A 19,725-nucleotide genomic window follows, 5' to 3' on the forward strand; every position below is an offset into this window, starting at 1 on the left:
CTCTAAACTGCCAACACGCCACAATGCAAAGTTTCTAATTACACTATTAACCCCTAATCCGCCAACCCACCACAATGCAAAGCATTACTCTAATAACTAAGCCCCCTAACCTAACACCCCAATTAAAATACACTAACACAAAATAACAAAATAATAACTACCATAATAATTAATTAAAGATGACCACAAATTAAAAAATAAATTACTTTAAAAAAAAACTAACATTATCCAAAATAAAAAATCCTAACTTTACATTATAATAAAAAAATCCTATCATTACAGTAAAACAAAACAAACCTAAGATTACAGTAAAATAAAAAAAAGCTAAGATTACATTAAAATAAAAAAAGCTAAGATTACATTAAAAAACCCCACTAAGATAACAAATAAAAAAGCTAAGATTACAGAAAACATCAGTTCAAATCAGCCAATAGGATGTAAGCAGCTCTTATCCTATTGGCTGATTTCAAATTTTCAGCCAATAGGAATAAAAGGTACCCCAATATAAAATGGGTACCTTGCATTCAATCTTCAGTGTGCGGTGGATGATGGCATGAAGAGGACCTCAACGTCAGATAACCGCACCGCTTCTTCTAACACCTCCGTGTCACCGGGATGAAGATGGAAGATGATGCCACGCTGGAAGAAGACCATCGCCGCGTGGAAGAAGACCTTCACCGCTTGGAAGAAGATGGATGTCCGGACTTCATCAATGGAGAGTACCTATTTCGGGGTTAGTGTTAGGTTGTTTTTTTGGGGGATGTTTTTATTTTAAGATTTTTTTTATTTTCATGGGCAGTAAAAGAGCTGATTGTCCTTTTAAAGGCAATGCACCTGCAAATGCCCCTTTAGGGGAAATTGGTAGATTCGTTTTTTTTTTTTTTAATTAGGTCTTTTTTATTTTGGGGGTTGGGTGGGTGGGGGTTGTACTGTTAGTGGGCACTATGTATTTGTTTTCCTAAAAGAGCTGTTATCTTTAGGGCAATAAGAGCTATTGGTAGTTTATTGTTAGATTAGTTTTTTATTCTGGGGTGTCTTTTTTGTTTTTAAGGGGTATTAGATTAGGAATATTTTTTTTTTTTGTTTTGGATCATTTAGTTTGTTATTTTCTGTAATCTTAGCTTTTTATTTTTTGTAATTTTAGCTTTTTTATTTTATAATATAATCTTAGATTGTTGTTTTTTTACTGTATTGTTAAGATTTTTTTATTTTAATGTAAATTTAGGATTTTTTATTTTTGATAATTTTCAATACATTTTTAAGGTAGATAGTCTTTTTTATTTTATATAATTGTATTTTATTTGGGGTTAACTTAGGGGGTGTTAGGTTAGGGGCTTAATTATTAGATCAATACTTTGCATTGTGGGGGGTTAGCGGATTAGGAGATAATAGTGTAATAATTAGATTGTGATGTGGGGGTTTGGCAGATTAATGGTTAATAATGTAATTAGTTAGATTGCGATGGGGGTTGGCGGTTTAGGTGTTAATACTTTTATTAGTTATATTGCGATGTGGGGGGGTTAGCGGTTTAGGTGTTAATACTTTTCGGCCAGAGTTTTGAGTTATGGCTTGCTCGGTAATAACTTGCAAGTTATTTCCACCGCTCACCTTTATTAGCGCTGCTATTACAGGTTTTCCAAAAACCTGCGTTAGCGGGCAATATGGTTGCGTTGAGCTTCATACCGCACACAAATACCAGTGCTGCTTTATCTGGTTTAATGTGCTCGTGCACGATTTCCCCATAGGCATCAATGGGGAGAGCCGGTTAAAAAAAAGCCTAACACCTGCAATAAAGGAGCGTAAAGCTCCCCAATGCAGCCCCATAGATTCCTATGGGGAAAGAAAATGTATGTTTAAACCTAACACCCTAACATAAACCCAGAGTCTAAACACCCCTAATCTGCCGCCCCTGACATCGCCGCCACCTACATTACAGTTATTAACCCCTAATTTGCCGTCCCCGACATCGCCGCCACCCACATTACAGTTATTAACCCCTAATCTGCCGTCCCCGACATCGCCGCCACCTACCTACACTTATTAACCCCTAATCTGCCTCCCCCAACATCACCACCGCCAAACCTCTGGCCTCCCACATCACTATCACTAAATAAATATATTATCCCCTAAATCTAACCCTAAGTCTAACCCTAACACCCCTAACTTTAATATAATTAAAATAAATCTAAATACAAATTACTATCATTAACTAAATAATTCCTATTTAAAACTAAATACTTACCTATAAAATAAACCCTAAGCTAGTTACAATATAACTAGTTACATTGTAGCTATCTTAGGTTTTATTTTTATTTCACAGCTAAGTTTGTATTTATTTTAACTAGGTAGACTAGTAAGTTAATAGTTATTAACTATTTACTAACTACCTAGTTAAAATAAATACAAAGTTGCCTGTAAAATAAAACCTAACCTAAGTTACACTAACACCTAACATTACACTAAAATTAAATAAATTACATTAATTAAATACAATTAACTAAATTACAAAAAAATAAACACTAAATTACACAAAATAAAAAAGAAATTATCAAATATTTAAATCATTTACACCTAATCTAATAGCCCTATCAAAATAAAAAAGCCCCCCAAAATAAACTAAACTGCCAATAGCCCTTAAAAGGGCCTTTTGCGAGGCATTGCCCCAAAGAAATCAGTTCTTTTACCTGTAAAAAAATATAAACAACCCCCCAACAGTAAAACCCACCACCCACATAACTAAACCCCCCAAATAAAATCCTCTCTAAATAAACCTAAGCTCCCCATTTGGATGGGCATTGCCCTTAAAAGGGCATTTAACTCTTTCTCTGTGCCCAAAACACTAATCTAAAAATAAAACCCACCCAATAAACCCTTAATAAAACCTAACACTAACCCCCGAAGATCCACTTACAGTTTTTGAAGATCATACATCCATTCTCATCCAGCCGGGAGAAGTCTTCATCCAAGCGGGCAGAAGTCCTCAACGAAGCCGGGAGAAGTCTTCATCCAAGCGGCAAGAAGTCGTCCTCAAGGCGGGAAGAAGTCTTCATCCAGACGGCATCTTCTATCTTCATCCTTCCGATGCGAAGCGGCTCCATCTTCAAGACATCCGGCGCGGAGCACCCTTTTCTTTCGCTGGCTATTGAAGAATTAAGTTTCCTTTAAATTACGTCATCCAAGATGGTGACCCTTGAATTCCGATTGGCTGAGAGAATTCTATCAGCCAATCTGAATTAAAGGGTAAAAAATCCTATTGGCTGATGCAATCAGCCAATAGGATTGAGCTTCAATCCTATTGGCTGATCCAATCAGCCAATAGGATTGAGCTCGCATTCTATTGGCTGATTGGAACAGCATTCTATCAGCCAATCGGAATTCAAGGGACGCCATCTTGGATGACGTCATTTAAAGGAAACTTCATTCTTCAATAGCCAGTAAAAGAAGAGGATGCTCCGCGCCAGATGTCTTGAAGATGGAGCCGCTCTGCGTCGGAAGGATGAAGATAGAAGATGCCATCTAAAAGAAGACTTCAGCCCACCTTGAGGATGACTTCTTGCTGCTTAGATGAAGACTTCTCCAGGCTTCGTTGAGGACTTCTGCCCGCTTGGATGAAGACTTCTCCCGGCTGGATGAGGATGGATGTCTGGTCTTCAAAAACAGTAAGTGGATCTTCGGGGGTTAGTAGTTTTATTAAGGGTTTATTGGGGTTTTTTATTTTGGGGGGAGGGTTTTATTTTGATAGGGCTATTAGATTAGGTGTAATTAGTTTAAATATTTGATAATTTATTTTTTATTTTGTGTAATTTAGTGTTTTGGTTTTTTTGTAATTTAGTTAATTGTATTTAATTAATGTAATTTATTTAATTTTAGTGTAATGTTAGGTGTTAGTGTAAGACAGGTTTTATCTTACAAGTAACTTTGTATTTATTTTTACTAGGTAGTTAGTAAATAGTTAATAACTATTTACTAACTAGTGTACCTAGTTAAAATAAATACAAAATTAGCTGTGAAATAAAAATAAAACCTAAGATAGCTACAATGTAACTATTAGTTATATTGTAGCTAGCTTAGGGTTTATTTTATAGTTAAGTACAGGTAGCCCTCAGTTTACGCCAGGGTTAGGTTCCAGAAGGAATGGTTGTAAATCAAAACCATTGTAAATTGAAACCCAGTTTATAATGTAAGTCAATGGGAAGTGAGGGAGTTAGGTTCCAGGCCCCTCTCAAAATTGTCATAAGTAACACCTAAACATTATTTTTAAAGCTTTGAAATAAAGACTTTAAAAGCTAAACAGCATTTTAAACCTAATAAAATAATCACACAGCACAGAATATATAATTAAACTAAGCTAAATGAACAAAAAAAATCAATGCACTGTTTCTTAATGCTTTTCAATAGCAGTCACATGACTGAAAAAAAGGTTGTTATTCTGAAACGGCTTAAATTGAACAGTTGTAAACCGAGGGCCACCTGTATTTAGTTTTAAATAGGAATTATTTAGTTAATGATAGTAATTTTTATTTAGATTTATTTAAATTATATTAAAGTTAGGGGTGTTAGGGTTAGACTTAGGTTTAGGGGTTAATAACTTCAGTATAGTGGTGGCGGTGATGTTGGAAGTGGCAGATTAGGATTTAATAATATTTTACTAGTGTTTGCGATGCGGGAGGGCCTCGGTTTAGGGTTTAATAGGTAGTTTATGGGTGTTATAGTGTACTTTGTAACACTTTAGTTATGAGTTTTATGTTACAGCTTTGTAGCGCAAAACCCATATCTAATGACTTTAGATGGCGGTACAAATCTTGTTGGTATAGGCTGTACCACTGACTTTTTGGCCTCCCAGGCAAAACTCATAATACCGGCGCTATGGAAGTCCCATTGAAAAAGGACTTTTTGAAAGGTGCAGTAGTTACGTTGCATTATGGCCAAAAAAGTATGCGGTACAGCTATACCTACAAGACTCATAATAGCAGCGGTAATGAAAAAGCAGTGTTATGAGCCATAACACAAAACTCATAATCTGGCCGTTTATTATTTAGTTTGAGATGTAGGGGGTTGGCGGTTTGAGTGTTAATACTTTTATTAGTAGTTGTGATGTGGGGGGTGATATATATGGGAGTAATGATGTGTCGGTTATTTTTTTTTTGAGGCGGGTTAGATTTTTATGTGTATTTTGCAATTTTTTGTTTTTAACTAAGTCGCCGACAGATGATATACTGCCGTATATGGCGACTCCAGAAATATGTATTTGTGCACATTTCTGAACCTCGCCAGTTTAGCCGACTTACGGCATAATATCATCTGCCGACGCCGTTTATGTGATTCACCCGATGTGCGAGGTGAACTTACGGGCAACGGGGGTTTCAGCAGTTGCACTGAAACCTACGCCGCATATGTAATCTCACCCTATGTATTTAACCCTTAAAGTAATTAAATTAATAATCAGAGTCAATTCCAGAGCAGCAATGCACTGGAGCTATCTGAATACATTTAAGAGCCAAAAAAAGCATATGTGTGCAAGCACCAATTACCAGTTAGTTCCCAGTAATGCATTGCTGTTCATGAGCCTAATTAGACATGCATTTTAAAAGGATACCAAGAGAACAAAGTAAATTTGATAATAAAAGTAAATTTAAAAAAAAACAATTGCATGCTTATCTAAACTTATGACGTTCATGTTTCCTTAATGTTTCCTTATCTGTTTTTTTCCACGGAAGAAAAATAGTGTTAATGTGTAGTCATTATTTATCAGAGGATTTTCTGTAAAGTGAGCTGTGACACTGGACAATTGATGAACAAACCATAGCAAACTGGAAGTAAGTCGAGAGTAGGAGTCAATGTAGTAAAAAATTAGTAATTAATCTGAGGGTGAATTATGTTTTCTTCCTATTTAAAATTGTTGAATCCTTTCAGATTATAATGTGTTTTATCACCGTGACAAAGAACTGCAAGACGTATAAAATGGTTTGTATATTTTACAATGGTTTGTGCCTAACATAATAAGATTTACGCCGTGGCTTTAGTTTATGAAGAATAACATTTTTCACGTGATTTAAAAATCAAGAAAAAAATTTTATTCCTAAAAAATAAATAGTGCATTGGTCGAAATTGCACTCTTGTGAAATTGGGTTGCAGAACCAATGGTCCAACTACCTATTTTTTTTAATAGATTTTTTTTTTTTCTTGAAGGACATTTGAACAACATTTTCTCAATTACAACATACTTCTCATTAGCTTACTTCAAATTTTACTCAGTATTTATGGTCTTTTAAATTTACCTAATACTCTTGTGTAAGTCTTTAAAGGGACAGTCTATTTAAAATATTGTGGGCCAGATTATAAGTGGACCGCTATCTTAACAAGCTCCCGTAAAGGGGCAAATTTGCCCTTTTACGGGCGCATGATAAATAACCAGCCATTACAAGTGGCTAGTTAATGCTACCACAAGCTTGCGGTCAGACCTCTGGTTAAATATAAAAAGTTGCCCTATTTGCCCCCAAAATAAAGAGGACAGTACATTAACATAAGAGAAATATATGAACATCTTTATTTTTTTTTTAAAAAAAAACTGCACAAACAAGTTATAAGGGGTTAAAGTTATTTAAAAAAAAGGGCATCTAAAGTGCCTTTACATGGAGGTCAATGGGGACTGTGTTTTCACTATAAGTATATTTGTATATGTATATATACATATATATTTATGTGTTAATATGTGTATATACATATATAAAACAAGGCGGTAGCGACAAACCCAAAGCCTTATCTGATTGCTTCTGCATCCAGTGACCTCACAGAAATGGACCAATCAGATCATGCATTAACGCCCAAGAGCAGATACGCTCAGGAGAGTTCTGTTCCAATCAGAGCCTCTGGTGCCGCAACCACCTCTGGGAACCTAACCATGGGTCCAATCCCCACCACATGCTTTTAAAGGTTCTCAGATAGAATGTGTGTGCAAAGGATAATAATCTGAGAGACAAATGTCCGTCGGATAACAGTCAGGTCGGTCTGAGAACCTTTAAAAGCATGTTGTGGAGGGTGGGACCCATGGGTTAGGTTCCCAGAGGAGATTGCGGTGCTCAAGGCTCTGAATTAAACAGAACTCTCTGTAGCGTACCTGCCCTTGGGCGTGAATTCATGATCTCATTGGTCCGTGTCTCTGTGAGGTCACCAGATGCACAACCAATCATTTAAAGCTTTGAGTTTGTCGCTACCACCTAGTTATATAAACACATAGATATATATGTTTATAAGCATATACATATATATTTATTTATTTCTGCCGAACGCTGCACAATTTGCCCCCTGCGCTGTGCTAAGTGTTTTGCCTTTGCTTCTGACATGAAAACGAGCTGCCTATTGGAGCCTAAGGAAACGCACTTGTCCCCTGCACTGCACTTGTAAAACCAGCTTGCATACATGTACCATAGAATGTACTGTAGCCTGCACATGTACCAGAGAATGTACTGCATCCTGCATCTATACCTGTACTTAGCCTGTTCTGCAACCTGCTTCTGTACCTGTACCAGAGAATGTACTGCATCCTGCATCTATACCTGTACTTAGCCTGTACTGCAGCTTGCTTCTATACCTGTACCAGAGAATGTACTGCAGCCTGTACCTGTACCAGAGAATGTACTGCATCCTGCATCTGTACCTGTACCAGAGAATGTACTGTAGCCTGCTTCTGTACCTGTACCAGAGAATGTACTGCAGCCTGTACCTGTAACAGAGAATGTACTAAAAGCATGCTTTAGTACCTGTACCAGAAAATGTACTGCAGCCTGCATCTGTACTTGTAATTAACCTGTACTGCAGCCTGCTTCTGTACCTGTACCAGAGAAGGTACTGCATCCTGCTTCTGTACCTGTAATTAACCTGTACTGCAGCCTGCTTCTGTACCTGTACCAGAGAATGTACTGCATCCTGCATCTGTACCTGTAATTAACCTGTACTGCAGGCTGCTTCTCTACCTGTACCAGAGAATGTACTGCAGGCTGCTTCTGTACCTGTACCAGAGAATGTACTGCATCCTGCTTCTGTACCTGTAATTAACCTGTACTGCAGGCCGCTTCTGTACCTGTACCAGAGAATGTACTGCATCCTGCTTCTGTACCTGTACCAGAGAATGTACTGCAGCCTGCTTCTGTACCTGTACCAGAGAATGTACTGCATCCTGCTTCTGTACCTGTACCAGAGAATGTACTGCATCCTGCTTCTGTACCTGTACCAGAGAATGTACTGCATCCTGCTTCTGTACCTGTACCAGAGAATGTACTGCAGCCTGCTTCTCTACCTGTACCAGAGAATGTACTGCAGCCTGCTTCTGTACCTGTAACTAGGGATGGGCGAATGTTTCTAAAAATTCAAAATTTTAAATTAATTTTGATACATTTGTTTGTTCGAATCGAATTTCAAATGTTTATATAACATTCTAACATTCTATTTTCGAATTTTCGTTTTCGAATTTTTCAATAAAATTCGAAAATATTTGTTTGAATAATAGAATGTTTAGCTATGTATTCATTCAATTTTGAAATGTAATATTCGAATTTGAATGTCACATTCAAATTTGAAATAGTATTTCTAGTCTTATACTGTGTTTTAAATGTGATATTCGATTCGAATGTGATATTCAATTAGAATGTGACATTCAAATTCAAAATAGTATTTCTAGTAGACATGTGTGATTCGATTCGGTCCAAATCGAAATTCGTACGAATTTGTCAAATTCGGAGATTCGGATCGATTTGAATTTCCGAATTGCGGTAGATTCGGATGGATTCAGATGGCCGTGTATTACACTAGTATTGTACAGTATACTAGTGTAATACACAGCACTTCCCACTTAACACTGACCAAAATTTCGAAATTCCGAATCAATTCGAACCAAATCGAGCCGAATTTCCCACGAATCCAAAAGAATCCGAATGAATCCGAAACAAATTCATTCGATTTCTTCCAAATTCGAATCGATCCAAACCGAAATTTGAATCGGTCCGAATCGATCTGAACCAAACCGAATTTTTCGAAGCTGCACATATCTAATTTCTAGTCTAATACTGTGTTTTATAAATGTAATATTCAAATTTGAATGTGACATTCGATTCGAATGTGATATTCGATTCGAATGTGACATTCAAAATAGTGTTTCTAGTCTACAATTGTGTTTTATAAATGTAATATTCGAATTTGAATGTGATATTCGAATGTAACATTCAAATTCGAATGTGACATTCAAATTTGAATGTGACATTCGAAAACTGTAAATAGCATTTGAAAATCGAATTTTTAAGAATATTCGTACTTATCAACATTCTATTATGTAAATCGAATTTCTACAATAACATTCGTTCTAACATTCAAATTTTGATATAAACACATTCACCCATCCCTACCTGTAAAAGAGAATGTACTGCTGCCTGCTTCTGTACCTGTACCAGAGAATGTACTGCAGCCTGTACCTATACCTGAGAATGTACTGCAGCCTGCACCTGTACCTGTACCCAGTGGCTTATTTAGGTTTTGTGCTGCCCTAGGCACTCAAAATTCTGCTGCCCCCCAAAAGGTTTTAGGCCTTGTTTCCATTTTTTGGGGAGGTCAGTGTGTAAAAAAAATATATTTTTCTTTCATAAAAATATAAAAGAAAATGGGCTAGCAAAACACTTGCATACGGGTGGATTGAATTGCATGCATCACATACTGTCAGGTCAGGAAATGTCCAGAAGAAGACCCAAATGCTAGGGCGAACTAAAACAACACCCTAGCACTCTGAGTTTAATCCAGGACGTGACCCCACGACAACCTCCAAAAAACAAAGTACTCATGATATGGAGCAGGGTTAGCCTGTGCCGAAGTAATTCATGATATCAGCCAGATAGACTTCTGAATAAGGAACTGATTTCAGGAAATGTCTTCCACAGTATCAGGAGAGCAGGAATAGTCCACTTATACTCAGACAGAAGAAGGGTAAAACAGGAAACAGTTAGTAATGCAGGAGTAGGTAATTTGTTATCAGGCAGTCTGAAGGTTAACACTGTGTAGACAGTCTTTGCAGAGTATGCAACAGGTAATCAGGCAGTTTGAGAGTTAACACTATGTAGACAGTCTTTGCAGAGTATGCAACAGGTAATCAGGCAGTTTGAGGGTAAACACTGTGTAGTCAGAACTTGCAGAATTAACAACATGTAATCAGGTAGTTTAAAGGTTAACACTGTGTTGTCAGAACTTGCAGAGATAGCAACAGGTAAGCTGGTAGTTTGAAGGTTAACACAGATTAATCAGTACTTGTTGAGATTGGCAACACGATATCAAGCAGTTTGAAGGTTTACACTGAATAATTGTATTTGCAGAGTTTGGAAACAGGTAAACATGCAGATTGAAGGTTTCACAGAAATAACAGTATTTGAATAGTTTGGCAGTACACAGAGTAGTCTGAATATGCAGGGTTTGCAGCAGGTAAACAGGAAGTTTGAAAGTTTCACAAAACAAACAGTACTTGCATTGTTTGGAGACAGGTAATCAGGAGGTTGAAGGTTAATCCAGCATAGTAAATCCTTGAAGAGATTGGCAACAGAAAAGCAGCAATTAGAGAGATTCCTCAGCGAAATCCTATCAGAAGCCACAAAGTTAACAAACAAACTGGCACTGGAGAAACAGGAAGCCAAGAATAAAAAGCCTGGTTGTGACATCATCAGGAAGGGGTGGCTCAGACACCTGTCAATCAAGCACACAGAGAGGACTGCAGAGCTTCCCAGCAGCTGAGCGTGACAGTGCCCCCTCCTCAAGGACCCCTCCGGGGGACCCGACCGTGCCTGGCAGGGTATTTCTTGAGAAAAGACTTGACAAGAGCTGGAGCATGAACATGAGAGGCCGGTTCCCAATATCGTTCAGAGATAGGATAACCCTTCCAATGGACCAGGTAGTACAGCCGATTGCCCCGTAGCTTGGAATCGAGAATCTGGCTGACTTCAAACTCAGAATTTCCCTCTACAGAAAGTGGAGGAGGTGGTTTACTCTTGATAGAGTACCGATTGTAGATGACTGGCTTGAGTAGGGAGACATGAAACACTGGATGGATCTTGAGAGTCTTGGGTAAGGCCAGGCGGTATGCAGAAGAACAAACTCTGGAAACAATTCGAAAAGGTCCAATGTACTTAGGACCCAACTTGGTACAAGGTTGTTTTAGACGTATGAATCTGGTGGATAAAAATACTCTGTCTCCAGTACGAAGTAAAGGAGCCTTGCACCTTCTGCAATCAGCATATTTCTTATGTCTTAAGGAAGAAGAGAGTAGATTTTGACGGATGAGTTGCCAGTGATTACTGAGATTTTTCACTATACGATCTGCTCCAGGGACTTCAGTAGAACTGGTAATCATAGGAAAGGTTCTAGGTTCAAATCCATAAGCTGCCTTAAAGGAAGAGGTCTGTAATGAGACGTTATAACGTGAGTTGTGAGCTAATTCCGCCAAAGGCAATAACTGAGACCAGTTGGAGTGGTGATGGTCTACATAATGTCTTAGAAAATATTCCAAGGATTGATTTACACGCTCAGTCTGTCCGTTGGATTGAGGATGGTGTGCAGTAGAAAGTGATATGTTGATTCCGAAGTGTTTACAAAAAGACCTCCAAAATTTGGAAACAAATTGGACTCCACGATCTGAGACTATGTCAGTGGGAAAACCATGTAAACGAGATATATGTAGAACAAAGAATTCAGAAAGTCTTTGAGCTGAAGGCAAGCCTGGAAGAGGTATGAAGTGAGCATACTTGGAGAACCGATCCACCACTACCCAAATGGTCGTATTTCCAGCAGAAACAGGAAGATCTGTATCAAAGTCCATGGATAAGTGAGACCAAGGGTAATGAGGAATAGGAAGAGGGTGTAATAGACCAAACGGTCGATAAAAAGATTGTTTGTTCGAAGCACAAGAACTACAAACAGCAATATAATCCTTAACATCCCTCCTCATAGTGGACCACCAAACATGCTGCTTCAGTTTCCACAATGTATTGGTTATTCCCGGATGACCTGCTGAAATGTTGTCATGAGCCCAACGTAGAAGCTTAAGACGTAATCCTTTGGGTACATACAGGATACCAGAAGGTAGTTTGCAAGAAGATGGTACCCTGACTTGAGCAGCATGTAAAGCCTGTACTGGAAAAGAGGATACTTGAGCCAAAACTTTGACTAGACGTAGTATAGGTTCTGAATCCAATGGAGAAGGTTCAGAAGATTGGAACTGCCTAGATAAAGCATCTGCCTTGGAATTTTTTGAACCAGGAACATAGAAAAGTACAAAATTAAACCTGGAGAAGAACAAGGCCCACCGAGCCTGACGAGGATTGAGACGTGTAGCTGTTTGAAGGTATTAAAGATTCTTGTGATCTGTCAGAATGAAAAAAGGTTGACTGGTACCCTCTAACCAATGCCTCCATTCATCCAAAGCTAATTTTATAGCCAAAAGCTCCTTATTGCCCACATCATAATTTAACTCGGCAGGATTGAATTTTTTCGAAAAGAACGCCACAGGATGTATCTTGCTGGTAGTCGGATCACGTTGGGAGAGAACAGCTCCAGCTGCTATAGAGGAAGCGTCAACCTCCAAAATAAACTGGAAATCAGGAATTGGATGACTGAGAAGAGGTGCAGAAGAAAATGCTGATTTTAGCATTTCAAAAGCCTGTACTGCCGAAGAGGACCAGTTCTTACAATTTTGCCCTTTCTTAGTAAGAGAAGTGAGTGGAGACGTGATGTCAGCAAAGTTCTTTATAAACTTTCTATAGTAATTGGCAAAGCCAAGAAACCTCTGCAGGGATTTGAGAGTAGTTGGTCTGGGCCAGTCCTTGATAGCCGACAGTTTAGCAGGATCCATCTCAAAACCTGATTCAGAAATGATATACCCCAAAAAGGGGATGGAACTCTGATGAAAAGAGCATTTCTCCAATTTAACGAACAGGGAATTGTCTCGTAACCTCTGAAGAACCAGTCTTACATGATGTACATGTTCCTGTAATGTTTTCGAATAGATTAGAATGTCATCGAGGTAAATGATAACAAATTGATTTAGATAATCTCTGAAGATTTCGTTGACAAAGTGCTGAAATACTGCTGGTGCATTGCACAATCCAAATGGCATTACTAGATACTCGTAGTGACCAAATCTAGTGTTAAATGCAGTCTTCCATTTGTCTCCTTTACGGATTCTGACCAGATTGTAGGCCCCACGGAGATCTAACTTGGAAAAAATAGAAGCACCTTGAAGACGATCGAATAACTCAGAAATGAGCGGCAGTGGATAGCTGTTTTTGACAGTAATCTGATTCAAGGCTCGATAATCAATACAGGGACGAAGACCTCCATCTTTTTTCCCAATGAAGAAAAAACCTGCACCCACAGGTGAAGAGGAAGGACGAATGAATCCTCTGGCTAAGTTGTCCTTTATGTATTCCTCAAGAGAGACATTTCCTTGACGAGAGAGGGGATAGGTCCTTCCCTTAGGTAGAGGAGCCCCTGAATACAATTCGATAGGACAGTCAAATATCCGGTGTGGAGGTAACGTCTCAGCCTCTTTTTTAGAAAACCCATCACAAAAGGCATGATAGTAATTGGGCAATGATTCAGGAACTTCCACCATAGCTACGACAGGACAGGATGGTTTAGAGGGATTTTGCAGGCAATGTTTGAAACAGGTAGTTCCCCAGGAAATAAGTTCTCCTTTAGACCATGAGAAAACTGGATCATGAAGCTGCAACCAAGGTAACCCCAGAATCAATGGTATGTGGGGAGAAGAAATGACATCAAAACGAATAATTTCAGAATGAAGTATGCCCACAGTCAAAAGAAGATGAATGGTAGAATGTTGTATGATACCAGTACCTAGAGGCTGTCCACTGACAGTAGTTACCTTAATTAACTGTTTCTTAGCTTGAAGAGGAATCCTGAGAGAGTCAGCAAAGTTTGAATCAATGAATACTCCAGCAGCTCCAGAATCAATGAGAGCTTGAGCTCGAAACTTGGTGTTTCCAAAAGAGATAGTTACAGGAACAAAAAGTTTAGAATTGAGGGAAGACATGGGATTCTGGCTTAACTCTGTCCCTCTATCAAAACTTAAGCCTTGGCTTTTACTGGCCGGATAGGACAGTCCTTCAGTAAATGTCCTTTGGTACCACAATACAGACATAAACCAAGAGTACGCCTTCTATGGTGTTCAGCTTCTGACAATTTAATAGCTCCTACTTCCATGGGTTCCACAGACTCAGGAGATTGGGAATTATTATTAGAAAGACTTGAGGTTCGAATAGGAGGACGAAAAGAAGATTTAACAAAGGATCTCCGATTCCTATCTCTCTCCTGAAGACGTTCAGAATGCCGGGCATCAAGAGTAATACATAAATTGATAAGACCCTCCAATGAATCGGGGAGTTCCCGAAATACAAGTTCATCTTTAAGGCATTCGCAAAGTCCTTTGCGAAAGGCTGCCCGTAAGGCTCCATGGTTCCAATCAGTTTCTGCGGCTAAAGTCCTGAATTCAATAGCATATTGAGCTACCGAAAGGGATCCCTGTCTCAGATCCAACAATCCTGCCTCAGCAGCTGCAGATCTCCCAGGCTTGTCAAAAACAGAAGAAAAAATGGACACAAATAATTCCACATCCTGTACTAACGGATCATTCTTCTCTAAAAGAGGGCACACCCAGGCTAGAGCCTTACCCTTCAAGAGAGAAATAATAAAGGTGATTTTGGAAGTAGAATTGGAAAAAACTTGAGGATTGTTTCTGAAGTGTAAACGACACTGATTAAGGAATCCATGGCATTCTTCAGGATTACCATCATATTTATCTGGAAGTGGGATTTGTGGTATATTCTGTCCAACAGTTTGAGGTAGATTAAAGACAGCATTGGTGCTAGCAGCAGTGGCAGCAGGAGTCACTGTCGCTTGAGACGGAGCGGAGAGGTTATGTTGCAGAGCAGTAATCTGGTCAAGCTTGGAATCCAAAGATTGCAAATGAGCAGAATGATTTCCTAGAATTTGCCCTTGTAGAGCTACAGCCCTGGATAACTCGTCAGGGTCCATATTATGGCCAGTTTGTACTGTCAGGTTAGGAAATGTCCAGAAGAAGACCCAAATGCTAGGGCGAACTTAAACAACACCCTAGCACTCTGAGTTTAATCCAGGACGTGACCCCACGACAACCTCCAAAAAACAAAGTACTCACGATATGGAGCAGGGTTAGCCTGTGCCAAAGTAATTCATGATATCAGCCAGATAGCCTTCTGAATAAGGAACTGGTTTCAGGAAATGTCTTCCACAGTATCAGGAGAGCAGGGATAGTCCACTTATACTCAGACAGAAGAAGGGTAAAACAGGAAACAGTTAATAATGCAGGAGTAGGTCATTTGTTATCAGGCAGTCTGAAGGTTAACACTGTGTAGACAGTCTTTGCAGAGTATGCAACAGGTAATCAGGCAGTTTGAGGGTTAACACTGAGTAGACAGTATTTGCAGAGTATGCAACAGGTAATCAGGCAGTTTGAGAGTTAACACTGTGTAGACAGTCTTTGCAGAGTATGCAACAGGTAATCAGGCAGTTTGAGGGTAAACACTGTGTAGTCAGAACTTGCAGAATTAACAACATGTAATCAGGTAGTTTGAAGGTTAACACTGTGTTGTCAGAACTTGCAGAGATAGCAACAGGTAAGCTGGTAGTTTGAAGGTTAACACAGATTAATCAGTACTTGTTGAGATTGGCAACAGGATATCAAGCAGTTTGAAGGTTTACACTGAATAATTGTATTTGCAGAGTTTGGAAACAGGTAAACATGCAGATTGAAGGTTTCACAGAAATAACAGTATTTGAATAGTTTGCCAGTACACAGAGTAGTCTGAATATGCAGGGTTTGCAGCAGGTAAACAGGAAGTTTGAAAGTTTCACAAAACAAACAGTACTTGCATTGTTTGGAGACAGGTAATCAGGAGGTTGAAGGTTAATCCAGCATAGTAAATCCTTGAAGAGATTGGCAACAGAAAAGCAGCAGTTAGAGAGATTCCTCAGCGAAATCCTATCAGAAGCCACAAAGTTAGCAAACAAACTGGCACTGGAGAAACAGGAAGCCAAGAATAAAAAGCCTGGTTGTGACATTATCCGGAAGGGGTGGCTCAGACACCTGTCAATCAAGCACACAGAGAGGACTGCAGAGCTTCCCAGCAGCTGAGCGTGACACATACCATTTTTTCCCTGAGGGGAGGGGAGAAAAGGGAGGGAAAGAAAAGAAGGAAGCAAGGGAGGGGGGGGGAAGAGAAAAGTGGTGAGGGAAAGGAAGAAAGAAAATGTACTGCAGCCTGCACCTGTAACTGTACCAGATAATGTACTACAGCTTGCACCTGTACCAAAGAATATACTGCACCCTGCACCTGTACCTGTACCAGAGAATGTAATGCATCCTGCATCTGTACCTGTACTTAGCCTGTACTGCAGCCTGCTTCTGTATCTGTACCAGAGATTGTGCTGCAGCCTGCACCTGTACCTGTACCTGTACCAGAGAATGTACTGCAGCCTGCACCTGTACCTGTACCAGAGAATGTAATGCATCCTGCATCTGTACCTGTACTTAGCCTGTACTGCAGCCTGCTTCTGTATCTGTACCAGATATTGTGCTGCAGCCTGCACCTGTACCTGTACCAGAGAGTTACTGCAGCCTGCTTCTTCACCTGTACAGCTTGCACCTGTGCCAAAGAATATACTGCACCCTGCACCTGTACCAGAGAATGTAATGCATCCTGCATCTGTACCTGTACTTAGCCTGTACTGCAGCCTGCTTCTGTATCTGTACCAGAGATTGTGCTGCAGCCTGCACCTGTACCTGTACCAGAGAGTTACTGCAGCCTGCTTCTGTACCTGTACCAGAGAATGTACTGCAGCCTGCACCTGTACCAGAGAACGTACTGCAGCCTGCATTTGTACCTGTACCAGAGAATGTACTGCATCCTGCTTCTGTACCTGTACCAGAGAATGTACTGCATCCTGCTTCTGTACCTGTACCAGAGAATATACTGCACCCTGCACCTGTACCAGAGAATGTAATGCATCCTGCATCTGTACCTGTACTTAGCCTGTACTGCAGCCTGCTTATGTATCTGTACCAGAGATTGTGCTGCAGCCTGCACTTGTACCTGTACCAGAGAGTTACCGCAGCCTGCTTCTGCACCTGTACCAGAGAATGTACTGCAGCCTGCACCTGTACCAGAGAATGTACTGCAGCCTGCATTTGTACCTGTACCAGAGAATGTACTGAAGCCTGCACCTGTACCAGAGAATGTCCTGTAGCCTGCATCTGTACCTGTACCTAGCATGTACAACAGCCTGCTTCTGTACCTGTACCAGAGATTGTACTGCAGACTACACCTGTACCAGAGAGTGTACTGCAGCCTTCACCTGTACCTGTACCAGAGAATGTACTGCAGCCTGCACCTGTACCTGTACCCGAGAATGTACTGCAGACTGCACCTGTACCTGTACCAGAGAATGTACTGCATCCTGCACCTGTACCAGAGAATGTATTGCATCCTGTATCTATACCTGTACTTAGACTGTACTGCAACCTGCTTCTATATTTGTACCAGAGAATGTACTGCAGCCTGCTTCTGTACCTGTACCAGAGAATGTACTGCAGCCTGCACCTGTACCAGAGAATGTACTGCATCCTGCATCTGTACCTGTAATTAGCCTGTACTGCAGGCTGCTTCTGTACTTGTACCAGAGAATGTACTGCAGACTGCTTCTCTACCTGTACCAGAGAATGTACTGCAGCCTGCACCTGAACCAGAGAATTTACTGCAGCCTGCATTTGTACCTGTACCAGAGAATGTACTGCAGCCTGCACCTGTACCAGAGAATGTCCTGTAGCCTGCATCTGTACCTGTACCTAGCATGTACAACAGCCTGCTTCTGTACCTGTACCAGAGATTATACTGCAGACTACACCTGTACCAGAGAGTGTACTGCAGCCTTCATCTGTACCTGTACCAGAGAATGTACTGCAGCCTGCACCTGTACCTGTACCAGAGAATGTACTGCAGACTGTACCTGTACCTGTACCAGAGAATGTACTGCAGCCTGCACCTGTACCAGAGAATGTATTGCATCCTGTATCTATACCTGTACTTAGACTGTACTGCAACCTGCTTCTATATTTGTACCAGAGAATGTACTGCAGCCTGCTTCTGTACCTGTACCAGAGAATGTACTGCAGCCTGCACCTGTACCAGAGAATGTACTGCATCCTGTATCTGTACCTGTAATTAGCCTGTACTGCAGGCTGCTTCTGTACTTGTACCAGAGAATGTACTGCAGACTGCTTCTCTACCTGTACCAGAGAATGTACTGCAGCCTACACCTGTACCTGTATCATAGAATGTACTGCAGGCTGCTTCTGTACCTGTGCCAGAGAATGCACTGCATCCTGCATCTGTACCTGTAATAAGCTTGTACTGCAGGCTGCTTATGTACCTGTACCAGAAAATGTACTGCAGCCTGCTTGTGTACCTGTACCAGAGAATATACTGCAGCCTGCTTCTGTATCTGTACCAGAAAATGTACTGCAGCCTGCTTCTCTACCTGTACCATAGAATGTACTGCAGCCCACATCTGTACCTGTTCCAGAGAATGTACTGCAGCCTGCACATGTACCTGTACCAGAGAATGTACTGCAGCATGCACCTGTACCAGACAATGTACGGCATCCTGCATCTGTACCTGTACTTATTCTATACTGCAGCCTGCTTCTGTACCTGTACCAGAGAATGTACGGCTGCATGCACCTGTACCAGAAAATTTACTGCATCCTGCATCTGTACCTGTACTTATTCTATACTGCAGCCAGCTTCTGTACCTGTACCAGAGAATGTACAGCAGCATGCACCTGTACCAAAAAATGTACTGCATCCTGCATCTGTACCTGTACTTATTCTATACTGCAGCCTGCTTCTGTACCTGTACTAGATAATGTACTGCAGCCTGCTTCTGTACCTGTACCAGAGAATGAACTGCAGCCTGCACCTGTACCAGATAATGTACTGCAGCCTGCTTCTGTACCTGTACCAGAGAATGTACTGCAGCCTGCTTCTTTACCTGTACCAGAGAATGTACTGCAGCCTGCACCTGTACCAGAGAATGTACTACAGCCTGCTTCTGTACCTGTACCAGAGAATGTACTGCAGCCTGCACCTGTACCAGAGAATGTACTGCAGCCTGCTTATGTAACTGTACCAGAGAATGTACTGCATCCAGCATCTGTACCTGTAATTAGCCTGTACAGCAGGCTGTTTCTCTACCTATACCAGATAATGTACTGCAGCCTACTTCTGTACCTGTACCAGAGAATGTACTGCAGCCTGCCCCTGTACCAGAGAATGTACTGCAGCCTACTTCTGTACCTGTACCAGAGAATGTACTGTATCCTGCATCGGTACCTGTAATTAGCCTGTACTGCAGGCTGCTTCTCTACCTCTACCAGAGAATGTACTGTGGCCTGTTTCTGTACCTGTACCAGAGAATGTACTGCAGCCTGCACCTGTACCAGAGAATGTACTGCATCCTGCATCTGTACCTGTAATTAGCCTGTACTGCAGGCCGCTTCTCTACCTGTACCAGAGAATGTACTGTAGCCTGTTTCTGTACCTGTACCAGAGAATGTACTGCAGCCTGCACCTGTACCAGAGAATG

The 19,725-nt window shown here is 40.6% G+C and overlaps 1 protein-coding gene across 1 annotated transcript in view; it reads left to right on the forward strand.

Moving 5' to 3' along the window:
• The window catches only part of LOC128660284 (uncharacterized), a 34,821-nt gene extending 15,343 nt beyond the window's left edge, over window positions 1–19,478 (forward strand). Inside the window, exons 3-9 of the mRNA XM_053714052.1 lie at window positions 8,068–8,334; window positions 16,468–16,759; window positions 16,852–17,081; window positions 17,352–17,558; window positions 17,740–17,886; window positions 17,931–18,137; window positions 18,630–19,478. Of these exons, the coding sequence (XP_053570027.1) occupies window positions 8,068–8,334; window positions 16,468–16,759; window positions 16,852–17,081; window positions 17,352–17,558; window positions 17,740–17,886; window positions 17,931–18,137; window positions 18,630–19,478 (2,199 nt within the window). The remainder of the gene's footprint in view (window positions 1–8,067; window positions 8,335–16,467; window positions 16,760–16,851; window positions 17,082–17,351; window positions 17,559–17,739; window positions 17,887–17,930; window positions 18,138–18,629) is intronic.
• Window positions 19,479–19,725: the final 247 nt, after the last annotated feature.

This window comes from Bombina bombina, chromosome 1 (assembly GCF_027579735.1).
Source record: "Bombina bombina isolate aBomBom1 chromosome 1, aBomBom1.pri, whole genome shotgun sequence".
In the NCBI taxonomy this organism is placed as follows: Eukaryota; Metazoa; Chordata; class Amphibia; order Anura; family Bombinatoridae; genus Bombina; species Bombina bombina.